The sequence below is a fragment of the Salmo salar genome, chromosome 09 (genome assembly GCF_965601325.2).
Source record: "Salmo salar chromosome 09, fSalSal1, whole genome shotgun sequence".
Classification (NCBI taxonomy): Eukaryota; Metazoa; Chordata; class Actinopteri; order Salmoniformes; family Salmonidae; genus Salmo; species Salmo salar.
This window is the reverse complement of record NC_138299.1, coordinates 4297233-4310044: the sequence shown is the minus strand read 5'-3', so window position 1 is coordinate 4310044 and position 12812 is coordinate 4297233. Positions and strand designations below refer to the sequence as shown.

The window sequence follows — 12812 nt, the reverse complement described above, 5'->3', positions numbered from 1 at the left end:
CCATTAACATCGACGTGATTTAAGTGGAGCGGTTCAAGAGATTCAAGTTCCTTGGTGTCCACATCACCAACAAACTATCATGGTACAAACACACCAAGACAAGACAACACCTTTCCCCCTAGGAGACTGAAAAGATTTGGCATGGGTCCCCAGATCCTCAAAAAGTTCTACAGCTGCACCATCGAGAGCATCCTGACCGGTTGCATCACCGCCTGGTATGGCAACTGCTCGGCATCTGACCGTAAGGCACTACAGAGTGTAGTGTGTACGGCCCAGTACATCACTGGGGCCAAGCTTCCTGACATCCAGGACCTATATACTAGGCGGTGTCAGAGGAAGGCCCAAAAAAATTGTCAAAGACTCCGGTCACCCAAGTCATAGAGTGTTCTCTCTACTACCGCACGGCAAGCGGTACTGGAGTGCCAAGTCTAGGACCAAAAGGCTCCTTAACAGCTTCTACCCCCAAGCCATAAGACTGCTGAACAACTAATCAAATGGCCACCCGGACTATTTACTTTTTTTTTTATTTCACCTTTATTTAACCAGGTAGGCTAGTAGAGAACAAGTTCTCATTTGCAACTGTGACCTGGCCAAGATGAAGCATAGCAATTCGACACATACAACAACACAGAGTTACACATGGAATAAACAAAACATACAGTCAATAATACAGTAGAAAAAAAGAAAAAGTCTATATACAGTGACTACAAATGAGGTAAGATAAGGGAGTTAAGCCAATAAATAGGCCATGGTGACGAAGTAATTACAATATAGCAATTAAACACTGGAATGGTAGATGTGCAGAAGATGAATGTGCAAGTAGAGATACTGGGGTGCAAAGGAGCAAGATAAATAAATAAATACAGTATGGGGATGAGGTAGATAGATGGGCTGTTTACAGATGGGCTATGTACAGGTGCAGTGATCTGTGAGCTGCTCTGACAGCTGGTGCTTAAAGCTAGTGAGGGAGATATGAGTCTCCAGCTTCAGTGATTTTTGCAGTTTGTTCCAGTCATTGGCAGCAGAGAACTGGAAGGAAAGGTGACCAAAGGAGAAATTGGCTTTGGGGGTGACCAGTGAGATATACCTGCTGGAGCGCGTGCTACGAGTGGGTGCTGCTATGGTGACCAGTGAGCTGAGATAAGGCGGGGCTTTACCTAGCAGAGACTTGTAGATAACCTGTAGCCAGTGGGTTTGGCGACGAGTATGAAGCGAGGGCCAACCAACGAGAGCGTGCAGGTCGCAGTGGTGGGTAGTATATGGGGCTTTGGTGACAAACCGGATGGCACTGTGATAGACTGCATCCAATTTGTTGAGTAGTGTTGGAGGCTATTTTATAGATGACAACGCCGAAGTCGAGGATCGGTAGGATGGTCAGTTTAATGAGGGTATGTTTGGCAGCATGAGTGAAGGATTGACCATTGACCACATTAACCCCCCCCCCCCCTTTGTTTTTACACTGCTGCTACTCGCTGTTTATTATCTATGCACAGTCACTTTACAAATTACCTCGACTGTCACTGATCCCTCCGGAACTTTCATTACGCACACCTGGCCCCTATTCCCACTGATTGTATTTGTATATATGTGCCCTTTGGTTTCCATTGGGCGGTCGATAATTGTAACTATGTCCATTGGTGCGTGTGAGTACCTGTGCTGTATGTTTTGGCTTTCGTGCCCTTGTGGATTGCGCAGATGATTACGGGTCTCGTCCCGTGTGTTAATCATTGTGCGCTAGTGTTATTTATTCGAGGTACTCCTCGCTCTTTTGTTTGGGTTTCAACCCTGTATTTTGTTAAGTGTTTGTTTGGTCTTCGTCCCCGTGCCTTTACACGGCACGCCGTAATTTGGCTACATAAAAAAAAAACTATTACGCATTCCTGCGTCTGTCTCCCGAATCATTTATACCAGCGTGACATCGACTAACCTGTACCCCCACACATTGACTTGGTACCAGTACCCCCTGTATATAGCCTCGTTATTGTTATGTAAATGCATTGTGTTACTTTTTGATTGATATTTTTTTTTTTTTTTTTACTTTAGGTTTATTTAGTAAATATTTTATTAACTCTATTTCTTGAACTGCATTGTTGGTTAAGGGCTTGTAAGTAAGCATTTCACTGTAAGGTCTACACCTATTGTATTTGGCGCATGTGAAAAATCAAATTTGATTTGATTTGAAATGGCATTGGCACTTGGATTGGAACCGGTACTTTGGTCAGATGACATGAAAATAGAGCTCTTTGGAAATGCCCAGTCTAAGGATATCAAGGATCTGGAAGGATTCTGTATGGAGGAATGGTCTAAGATCCCTCCCAATGTGTTCTCCAGCTCATAAAAGATTTTTGAAAAAGGCTCAGTGTCGTTCGTTATCCTCGTAAGCTGAGGTATTGAAAGGGAATAAAAACAAGGCTGTCAATTTTTACCCCTAAAAAAATTAAAAGTTTACTACAAAATCTCTTTCTCTGAACAATTTTATTAGTATAAAATATTATAATTTCATAATTTCATTCAGCATAAAATATATGTAATGATTTATTTTACACTGTCATTTTTGCTCATCTTTAACAAGGGTGTCAATCATTTCAGACCCCATTGTATATATAGCTAGGGATGTTATTCTGAACAACAAAGATAGGGCCTCAGTGTCAATTTCAATAATGTATGAATGAATAGAGGATTGTGCCAGTAAAGCAGGCTTAGTTCTTGATAAATCAGAATCTAAAAGACATTCCCTGATGACTCACTGTAGGTTGGAACAGAGATTGTCGAGTGTTGCTTCAGGACAGACAGACTGTACGAACACAGACAGACAGACAAAGCAGACAGACGCCCAGACGTACCGTTGTTCTCATGGGACAGGCCGACAGACAGAAAGATGTAGACAGACAGAGGTAGACAGTACGAAGACAGTACATAGATAGACGTCCAGACTGACCGTTGTTCTCATGGGACAGGCGCAGGGCCTGCAGGGAGGTGTCCGGGCTGACCTCCAGCTGGCACACCATTACCTTGGCACGGCTTAAGGCTGGCAGTGCCCGCCGCAGATCCTCACCACCCAGTAGCAGGTTGGCACCAGCCACGATCACAATGGCGTTCTCCCCTGCGGACGTGACACAACCGAAAGTGACCAAATGGAAAGATGATGACGGGGCAGGAGAGTCACTGGCCCTCGCTTACGACAGCATAGGTATGTACTGTGTTTTTATGTGTGTCACACACACACACACACACACACACACACACACACACACACACACACACACACACACACACACACACACACACACACACACACACACACACACACACACACACACACACACACACCCTTTGCTTGCTACTTCATTGTTGCAGATATGATGAAATTAGACTGGGTGTTCCAAAAATGTTTTGTTCACTCCACACTTGCTGTTCTGTTGGGCTTAGAAGAGATTCTGCCACATTGTTAGACTGAGCCTTGGACTGGCCCTTCGACATGCTCCAATCTCCTCTGACTGTGTTTTAGTACTCCAACACTATGCACCTGGAATGACTAGCTGTGTTTTTTTTAATGGGTATTGTTGAACAATTTGTAGCTGAATCGCAGGGGTCTGAGATGCTTGAACCACATTTGCTCAGTGGATTCAAGAAATGAACTGCCATTCAACAATTGTACGTCCTGTCAAATCATCTTTAGAAAGTGAATCCAAAATATAAATTCATTTCCTGGATTGAGTTAAAATGAAAATGACCATGGACTGTTGTTTTCAACGAGAATCTCAATCTATTGTACCCGTTTATATCACACTGGTTAGTAGTGTTGGGCTTTGTCCTATCGTGATATACACATTCTTTTTTTGGGGGGGGGGGGGGGCTATAACAATAGTTGGGCTATAGTGCAAAATCGAATGCACCTGGACGAATCATGACGAAAGATGTGGAAAGCCTGGGCAGAAGCTAAGTGCAGGCAAATGTTTTCTAATATTCCTTTCTGGTGGAGGAGCTTCAGTGGATGGTGGATGGAGCAGTGACTGTCTGATGAGGAACAAGCTGTCTTACCGTAGTGACATGGGCTGGATAGAAGCAGTCTACTGCGTTTAGAACTGGATAATAATTACTTTATTTGCCTCATAAAATAATAGAAAAATAAATAATATTGTTTGTTCTAACTCTCATAAAGCTGTGATTGAAAAAAGCTTATGCCTAGAGTTTTCTGAGTCAAGATCCCTTTGTGTGTCAAATGCAAGCCGAGATCTCACGCTCAGATTTGCTTAAAACGAACTTAAGCCTATGCAACACTAACCAATTAAAAACAGTTCTGTAGCAATGAGGTTTATGCAGTAGGCTATAGGCCCAATATATCATCACTGCATACTGGCTATCCTTGAATTGCCCTGCCAATGTTGTTCTTCTCAGACCATTTTGAAATGATATATATAAATGTGGTATATGATCACACTGGTAATAGATCATTTTAGTATTACAGGTGAAGCACAGCTGAGTGAGCATTGGGGCTGTTCCCGACTAAAAAACATCTTGGTTGACCAAAAGTCGTCTGTTCTTTCGACCAATCGATTGGTGTATTTTTTTCCATATACAGTGCATTTCGAAAGTATTCAGACCCCTTGGCTTTTTCCACATTTTGTTACGTTACAGCCTTATTCTAAAATGTATTAAATACAAATATTTCCTCATCAATATACACACAATACCCCATAATGACAAAGTGAAAACAGGTTTTTAGAAATGTTAGCAAATTTATAAAAAATAAAAAACAGAAATACCTTATTTACATAAGTATTCAGACCCTTTGCTATGAGACTCGAAATTGAGCTCAGGGGCATCCTGTTTCCATTGATCAACCTTGAGATGTTTCTACATGTAACGAGTGCACTGAGAGTCGGGAAGCAAGTACAGGGAGTGTTTTAATAAATAAACAAAACAATAAACATGAAACACAAACAACACACCAACATGAAACAAAGTCAATAACACCTGAGGAAAGAACCAAGGGGAGTGACAGATATAGGGAAGATAATCAAGGAGCTGATGGAGTCCAGGTGAGTGTCATGAGGCGCAGGTGCGCAAGACGATGGTGACATGTGTGCGGGATAAATCAGCAGCCTGATGACATAGATGCCAGAGAGGGAGTATACGTGACACGACAACTTGATCAGAGTCCACCTTTGGTAAATTCAGTTGATTGGACATGAAAGGCACACACCTGTCTATTTAAGGTCCCGCAGTGGACAGTGCATGTCAGAGCAAAAACCAAGCCATGAGGTCGAAGGAATTGTCCGTAGAGCTCCGAGACAGGATTGTGTCGAGGCACAGATCTGGGGAAGGGTACCAAAAAATTGCTGCAGCATTGAAGGTCCCCAAGAACACAGTGGCCTCCATCATTCTTAAATGAAAGAAGTTTGGAACCACCAAGACTCTTCCTAGAGCTGGCAGCCTGGCCAAACTGAGAAGGGCCTTGGTCAGGGAGGTGACCAAGAACCCGATGGTCACTTTGACCGAGCTCCAGAGTACCTCTGTGGAGATGGGAAAAACTTCCAGAAGGACAACCATCTCTGCAGCACTCCACCAATCAGGCATTTATGGTAGAGTGGCCAGACGGAAGCCACTCCTCAGTAAAAGGCACTTGACACTCTACTTGGAATTTGCCAAAAGGCACCTAAAGACTCTCAGACCATGAGAAACAACATTCTCTGGTTTGATAAAACCAAGATTGAACTCTTTGTCCTGAATGCAAAGCGTCACGTCTGGAGGAAACCTGGAACCATCCCTACAGTGAAGCATGTTGGTGGCAGCATCGTGCTGTGGGGATGTTTTTTTAGCGGCAGGGACTGGGAGACTGGTCAGGATAAAGGGAAAGATGAACGGAGCAAAGTAGAGAGATCCTTGATGAAAACCTGCTCCGGACGCTCAGGACCGGGGCGAAGGTTCACCTTCCAACAGGATAATGACCCTTAGCACACAGCCAAGACAACGCAGGAGTGGCTTCAGGACAAGTCTCTGAATGTCCTTGAGTGGCCCAGCCAGAGCCCGGAATTGAACCTGATCGATGGAGAGATCTGAAAATAGCTGTGCATTGATGCTCCCCATCCAACCTGACAAAGCTTGAGATGATCTGCAGAGAAGAATGGGACAAACTCCCCAAATACAGGTGTGCCAAGCTTGTAGCGTCATACCCAAGAAGACTTGAGGCTGTAATTGCTGCCAAAGGTGCTTCAACAAAGTACTGAGTAAAGGGTCTGAATCCTTACGTAATGTGATTTTTATACATTTGCAAAAATGTCTAAAAAACTGTTTTCGCTTTGTCGTTAAAAATAAGGCTGCAACATTTTAGAATCCATTTTCGAATAAGGCAATGAGAACGGTAAAAGACCGGAATAAGTTAATACGGAATGCATTAACAGAAATTACCATAACCAAACAAACATTGTAGATTAGAAATGCTATGAATGAATGGTAAATGTAGGCTACTACTGGTGATATGTGATGGGGAATTGATAGACACCAACAATCTAGGCAAAGAATTCACACAATGAAGTTATGAAACGATGAATGTGCACACATTGGTCAGAGAAAGCATTCTGGAGAGACGTGCATTGTACATTTTAGCCACCCTCCCCTTCTTCTTGGACTGTGCCATCCACGCGGCCTCTGCAATGGATTAGTCAATGGATTGTGGCGTGTGCCATCATTTTCTTTTTATATATTTTCTACTGCTCGACAAAAAAAGAAATCTTGGTTGATCAATAGCCTATCGACCAAACAATCGACCAGTCGACTAATTGGGGTCAGCCCTAGTGAGCATAGTCATTTGATTATGATTTTTTTTTTTTACTGGACTGACGGCCTGCAACTAATGGTCAGTCTGATGGGAGGGAGCGAGCCTCTCACCTGACTCACCGTCCCTCTGCTCTCCCTCCACTGAGAAAAGGGCACACAGACTTCCAGCTGATGGCTAAACTCAAGTCGCACTGCATTATTTCTGCCTCATGCACCAATTCATGTTGTTACTTCTATGAAAAGAGAAGGTGAAATATTCCTCGATATTAGAAAATTCAAGCCGCTAATAATAACAATCCCCAATGCAGGTTTATCAGAACACTTTGCTATACTCATTCATTACAGCTGCAGTGCTGGTTGTAGCGTGAGTGGAAGTTGGGTGGACACGTATTTTGGGTGAACGCTTAGTGTTGAACAAAGTGTTGACAGTGCTGAATAACAAGTAACTTACTCATAAAAACTGCAGCTATTTGCATTATTCTCTCTAGTCGTGGTTTTAAAGTTTTGAAATCTCATAGTATCAACTTTGGTGTGCGTTCGAGGCTTCTTTTTACAGTCTATGGCTCGAGGAAACTGTGCAGAGATGGTGAACTGAGCTATCTGACAGGCCAGTGGTAGGCCTATAGGTGCACTTGATTTGCTCCCTGGGCTTGCCGGGTAGGCGGAGTTCTACCTTCAGACACATGAAATGGTTAAAAATGATGAATCAAGTGCACCTACCGCCAACAGCATGAAACAAATAAAAAAAAGTAGGAACGCTAGGCTTTATCGTTGGGTTTTTTACAGAAATGTTTGGTGATGGACTAGGAATGCCTTGGAGAGCGACCGGTTGGTGACCACTTGCTTAGTCTATAGACTTTCACTCTTATTTTAAAAAGCCACAACTTTAGGACAACACCTTCGTAGGCTAGAATATTTGGGATATAAGCTACTGTTCATCATTTTAACTTGTCTTAAAGCTTTTATGATAGGCCAGTAGGAGGAATGAGGATAGGTTTTTGGCCATTTGGTTTTCAACCTCGCTTGGAGGGATTTTCCCGGCCAGCATGGATATTTTTCTTTCTTAATAAGCTTAAACTTAAATAAACTTGTCATTCGACTTTTCTAAAGGCTATTGATATTGGTTGTTCTCTCTCAGTATTAGTCCCCTGGCTAACTTACATTACAGGCTATTCAAATAACTTTTTGAGATGGAACTCCGTTACATTCATTGTTTAATCGGGATGCAGAGAGAAGGGAATATAGACCGTTTTTTTTAAAACAGCTAAACACAAGATAGGTGTCCATTAGGAGTGTCCATTATATATATATATAAAAAATAATGAATATGTTTAGGCTATAACCTAATGCATCTGACAGAGAGAGTCAGAAAGAAACAATACTTTCTGACTGGACATTTTGCGCTGCTTTGGTGGAATTCTCTGCATTGTGTGGCCTACATTCCTCTTTTGCGTTCTGTATCACATATTTATTGAAATAGGTTATCGTAAATAGGAATAGGCAAATGTGCACTGCAAGACTCCAATCTTTACTACGGGGCTCCAGTCAAGTTCAAATAGGCTAAACCATTGTGATTCTGGATTAGCTAGCCCATCCCCAGTTCCAAGCATACTAACCATTTCTAGCTGAACATCATAGCAGGCCTGGAAGCAGTTACTAATCAAAAGAGGACCATCGTGCTCTCCCAAGTTTGGTTGGTGCGTATAACCAGTGAATCCAGATAAGCAACAAATGTGATGGGTCTGCACTAATGTCGTATAAAGCCTACTTCCTTTTTCTTTTTCACTGCATCAGGGAGGCATAAATATTTGTATGAAAATAACATGTTTCAACAACTGAGACATAGACTGAACAAGTTCCACAGGCATGTGACTAACAGAAATTGAATAATGTGTCCCTGAACAAAGGGGGGGGGGGGGTCAAAATCAAAAGTAACAGTCAGTATCTGGTGTTGCCACCAGCTGCATTAAGTACTGCAGTACTCCTCCTCATGGACTGCACCAGATTTGCCAGTTCTTGCTGTGAGATGTTAGCCCACTCTTCCACCAAGGCACCTGCAAGTTCCCGGACATTTCTCGGGGGAATGGCCCTAGCCCTCACCCTCCGATCCAACAGGTCTCAGACGTGCTCAATGGGATTGAGATCCGAGCTCTTCGCTGGCCATGGCAGAACACTGACATTCCTGTCTTGCAGGAAATCACGCACAGAACGAGCAGTATGGCTGGTGGCATTGTCATGCTGGAGGGTCATGTCAGGATGAGCCTGCAGGAAGGGTACCACGAGGGAGGAGGAAGTCTTCCCTGTAACGCACAGCGTTGAGATTGCCTGCAATGACAACAAGCTCAATCCGATGATGCTGTGACACACCGCCCCAGACCATGACGGACCCTCCACCTCCAAATCGATCCCGCTCCATAGTACAGGCCTCGGTGTAACGCTCATTCCTTCGACGATAAACACGAATCCGACCATCACTGTCTAGTGAGGACCTGCCTTACAACAGGCCTATAAGCCCTCAGTCCAGCCTCTCTCAGCCTATTGCGGACAGTCTGAGCACTGATGGAGGGATTGTGCGTTCCTGGTGTAACTCGGGCAGTTGTTGTTGCCATCCTGTGCCTGTCCCGCAGGTGTGATATTCGGATGTACCGATCCTGTGCAGGTGTTGTTACACGTGGTCTGCCGCTGCGAGGACGATCAGCTGTCCGTCCTGTCTCCCTTTAGTGCTGTCTTAGGCGTCTCACAGTACGGACACTGCAATTTATTGCCTTGTCCACATCTGCAGTCCTCATGCCTCCTTGCAGCATGCCTAAGGCACGTTCACGCAGATGAGCAGGGACCCTGGGCATCTTTCTTTTGGTGTTTTTCAGAGTCAGTAGAAAGGCCTCTTTAGTGTCCTAAGTTTTCATAACTGTGACCTTAATTGCCGACCGTCTGTAAGCTGTTAGTGTCTTAACGACCGTTCCACAGGTGCATGTTCATTAATTGTTTACGGTTCATTGAACAAGCATGGGAAACAGTGTTTAAACCCGTTACAATGAAGATCTGTGAAGTTATTATCTTTGAAAGACAGGGTCCTGAAAAAGGGACGCCTTTTTTTGCTGAGTTTAGAACATGAAAAACAGTTCAGTACTGGAATTTGTGTTACTTTCGGTAGTTGTGTGAAATATGTCTCACGTCATATACCAATTGAGAGGATCTAGTCTGTATAGTAATTTGTCTGAATCTTTTCAAGGAGGCAATAGTAAGCTAGCCAGGCTACATGCGCTTACAGCTGACAAAGGGCGAGCCAAAATTATGACATTTGACTTCTTCAAACAAAAACATAATACCTCCATGCCAGCAACTTGTTGACAAAACTGTCTCCAGAAGCAAACATTGGGAATACTTTGATTACAAAGCAGATGACGAGGGCCAGTCAACAGAAACAACTAAGCAAAAGGTTTTACAAAGCAGTGCAAGGGAGGTTTAGCTCCAAAACTACAAACTATTTTACACATGACATTTGCATTGTAACATTCTTCTAGCAACTTAATCTTGGTTACCCAGAAGGAAAATTATGTCGCGAAAATGTGTAATTTCCTGTTTTACTTCTGGGGGGGATGTTGTTAACGATTGTGATTACCTTTGCGCGAAGGAAGCGAAGTCTCCTCCTTCGCGAAAGGAAACTCTCAGCCAAACCCCTCTCTTCCGTAATTTCACACGTGTTTATAATGGCCAAAGATTTAATTTTTGTTTTGATACATTTTTACAATATAGCCAATTTTGAGTTTGTGGAATGTAGTGGAAACCATTTATCATCCGCACCCAGGCTTGAAAATCATTGCACCAATTTAAGAACTACCTTCGCCCAATCCTGATTTGTCCAAATAATCAATGATGAAAATCCCAAACCAGGAACTACTGCTATTCGTAATCACAGCCTTGACAGATTCTCACCGTTTCATCTGTCCACGAGAGATTACTAGCATCTCAATTCCATTATTTTTGAATGACATGAACATATATTTAGCATGACATTCATGTGAGCATTATAATAGGACTACAACCCAAAAGTAATGTGAAATAACGTAGTTATGCCAGCAATATATTTAGACTGCTTCGCATTTGTCTAGGCTTGCTGGCAGTAGTCAGCCAGCAGCCCTGGATAGAGCATTGCACCCTGGGAGTTGAAATGCACTCTGAGAATCGTAGTATGCTGTGCAAAATCCATTGTACTTCTATGGGGTGTTAGACTATTGCAATATAGAAACTTCAGAAATTAGCTTCAAAGTGTTTTTTTTTAATGTCGCTTTGGAACTAAACTATTATTTTAATACATTAAATGATTTAGCTATAATGAATCATAGGTTTAATGAATGTCATTATGGCCATAGATGAGCAAATTAACCCTGATATGTATCAAATTACATTTGAAAACAGTTTAGATGTATTTGTCAAATTATTTAGTGTGCTCTGAGTCTCAGACATGGTTTTGCATATGGAATATTGAAGATATTCTTCTGTTATTCAATATGGTGTTTTATTTTTTAAACAAATTGATGAGAGAATATATTATATTTGTTATTGTAGTTGTTATACTAGTTTTTTCATTATTCTAACATATTGTTCAATGTTCAAATGTTCAACGGTCGCTATCAAAGTATAAATTATGGTATCATGACAACACTATAAGAGCCCATGTTATGGCAGAAATGGACTCTGCACGAATGCCCGGCCGCCCTGTCTTCAGTCAGCTGTAAATTCCACACAATGTTTATTTTTTTACAATTATGATGGTTACTTTATTTTCATGATGGTTTTCATCCATTACCGTCGGTTATACGGTAATAGTCATCCCTAACGCAAACCCTTCTACCTAAAACACTAACTTCCTGTGTACCTCAGCAGGATTCGCAAGATTTGTACTATTCACACACACCCACATGCATGAGCACACACTCACACTCAAGCGCTTCGCCCACCCACATATCAGCGATGCATTATATCACCTGATTCTATTTGCAGACACAGATGCAGATAAAGCCCAGGCTAATTTTACACTCTGTGCAGAGGAGGGTTTAGAGGGAAGTAGTAGAGTGGTGCGTACTGATCCTCGTCCCATTCAGATGCACTTAGTGTGTAGGTGCACATCTGGTGAATTCTGCTCCTCAGTAAAGCACATGTATGTGTGTGTGTGTGAGTCAGTAACCAAGTAAGTGCACATTGAGCAAGTGAGTGATTGTATGTGTTGGTAATTTGTTGGGGGGATTTTTACATTTTAACGGCAGTCTACGGCCCTCGTTTACCTGCATCGTTGACAATGATGGAGGCAGCACCAGTGGCCGAGTCAACCGTCTGCCCCACAAACTCTAGAGGGAGAAAAAGAGGAATAAAGCGGAAGCATTTCAACACATATGTTGTATTCCTTCATTTCTAATAGTTTGGCAATTTTGGGACTATTCCATTGGTTCAATTAAGCTGAGCAAACTCAGTCTTAAACGATGCACATCTAAAAGAAAAACAAATATTATTTCGATCAAGGTCTGGGATGATGCATGCCATGAAATAGCATATCTGTTGCATTTCAAGATAGTTTTGAAATAAGCACAGCAACTTTTTTGTATTTTAAGCATGGCCTGTTGTTTTGAAAGTTGTAATTTTTGGTATTCTTACCTGTGGATACACCATTGTCCTTGAAATTCTGGATGTAGTTTTCTCCAAAGAAGTCTTTGCCAACCTGAAATAAAAATGCTATGATGAAACTTTGAAAACACGGATCTAAGCAATACATGAGATAGACACTTTTTGAAGATCAGTGAACTCCAACCAGAATCGGGTTGTATTTTCTCGTACCCCGCTGGCATACTGGCAAAGTGCCGTCACATCACACAAACACATGCACACATGCACACACATAGACACACGTGCGAACACACACAAGGCCATCGCGCCAAGCCTTCAAGATACGACGACCCCACCCGTCCGACGCCTCCTCATGTCCACCTCTCCTCCCTCATCCTCCCCTCCTTCCCTCGATCCTTCGATCTGCTCTG

At 42.6% G+C, this 12812-nt stretch overlaps 1 protein-coding gene across 3 annotated transcripts in view; it reads right to left on the bottom strand.

Moving 5' to 3' along the window:
* Positions 1-12812, bottom strand: part of rbks (ribokinase) — an 85524-nt gene that overhangs the window by 32372 nt on the left and 40340 nt on the right. For all 3 annotated transcript variants that reach the window (XM_014209961.3, XM_014209960.3, NM_001140851.1), the window contains exons 4-6: positions 12433-12496; positions 12066-12128; positions 2939-3103 (exon numbers count right to left, since the gene is read on the bottom strand). In XM_014209961.3, the coding sequence (XP_014065436.2) occupies positions 2939-3103; positions 12066-12128; positions 12433-12496 (292 nt within the window). The remainder of the gene's footprint in view (positions 1-2938; positions 3104-12065; positions 12129-12432; positions 12497-12812) is intronic.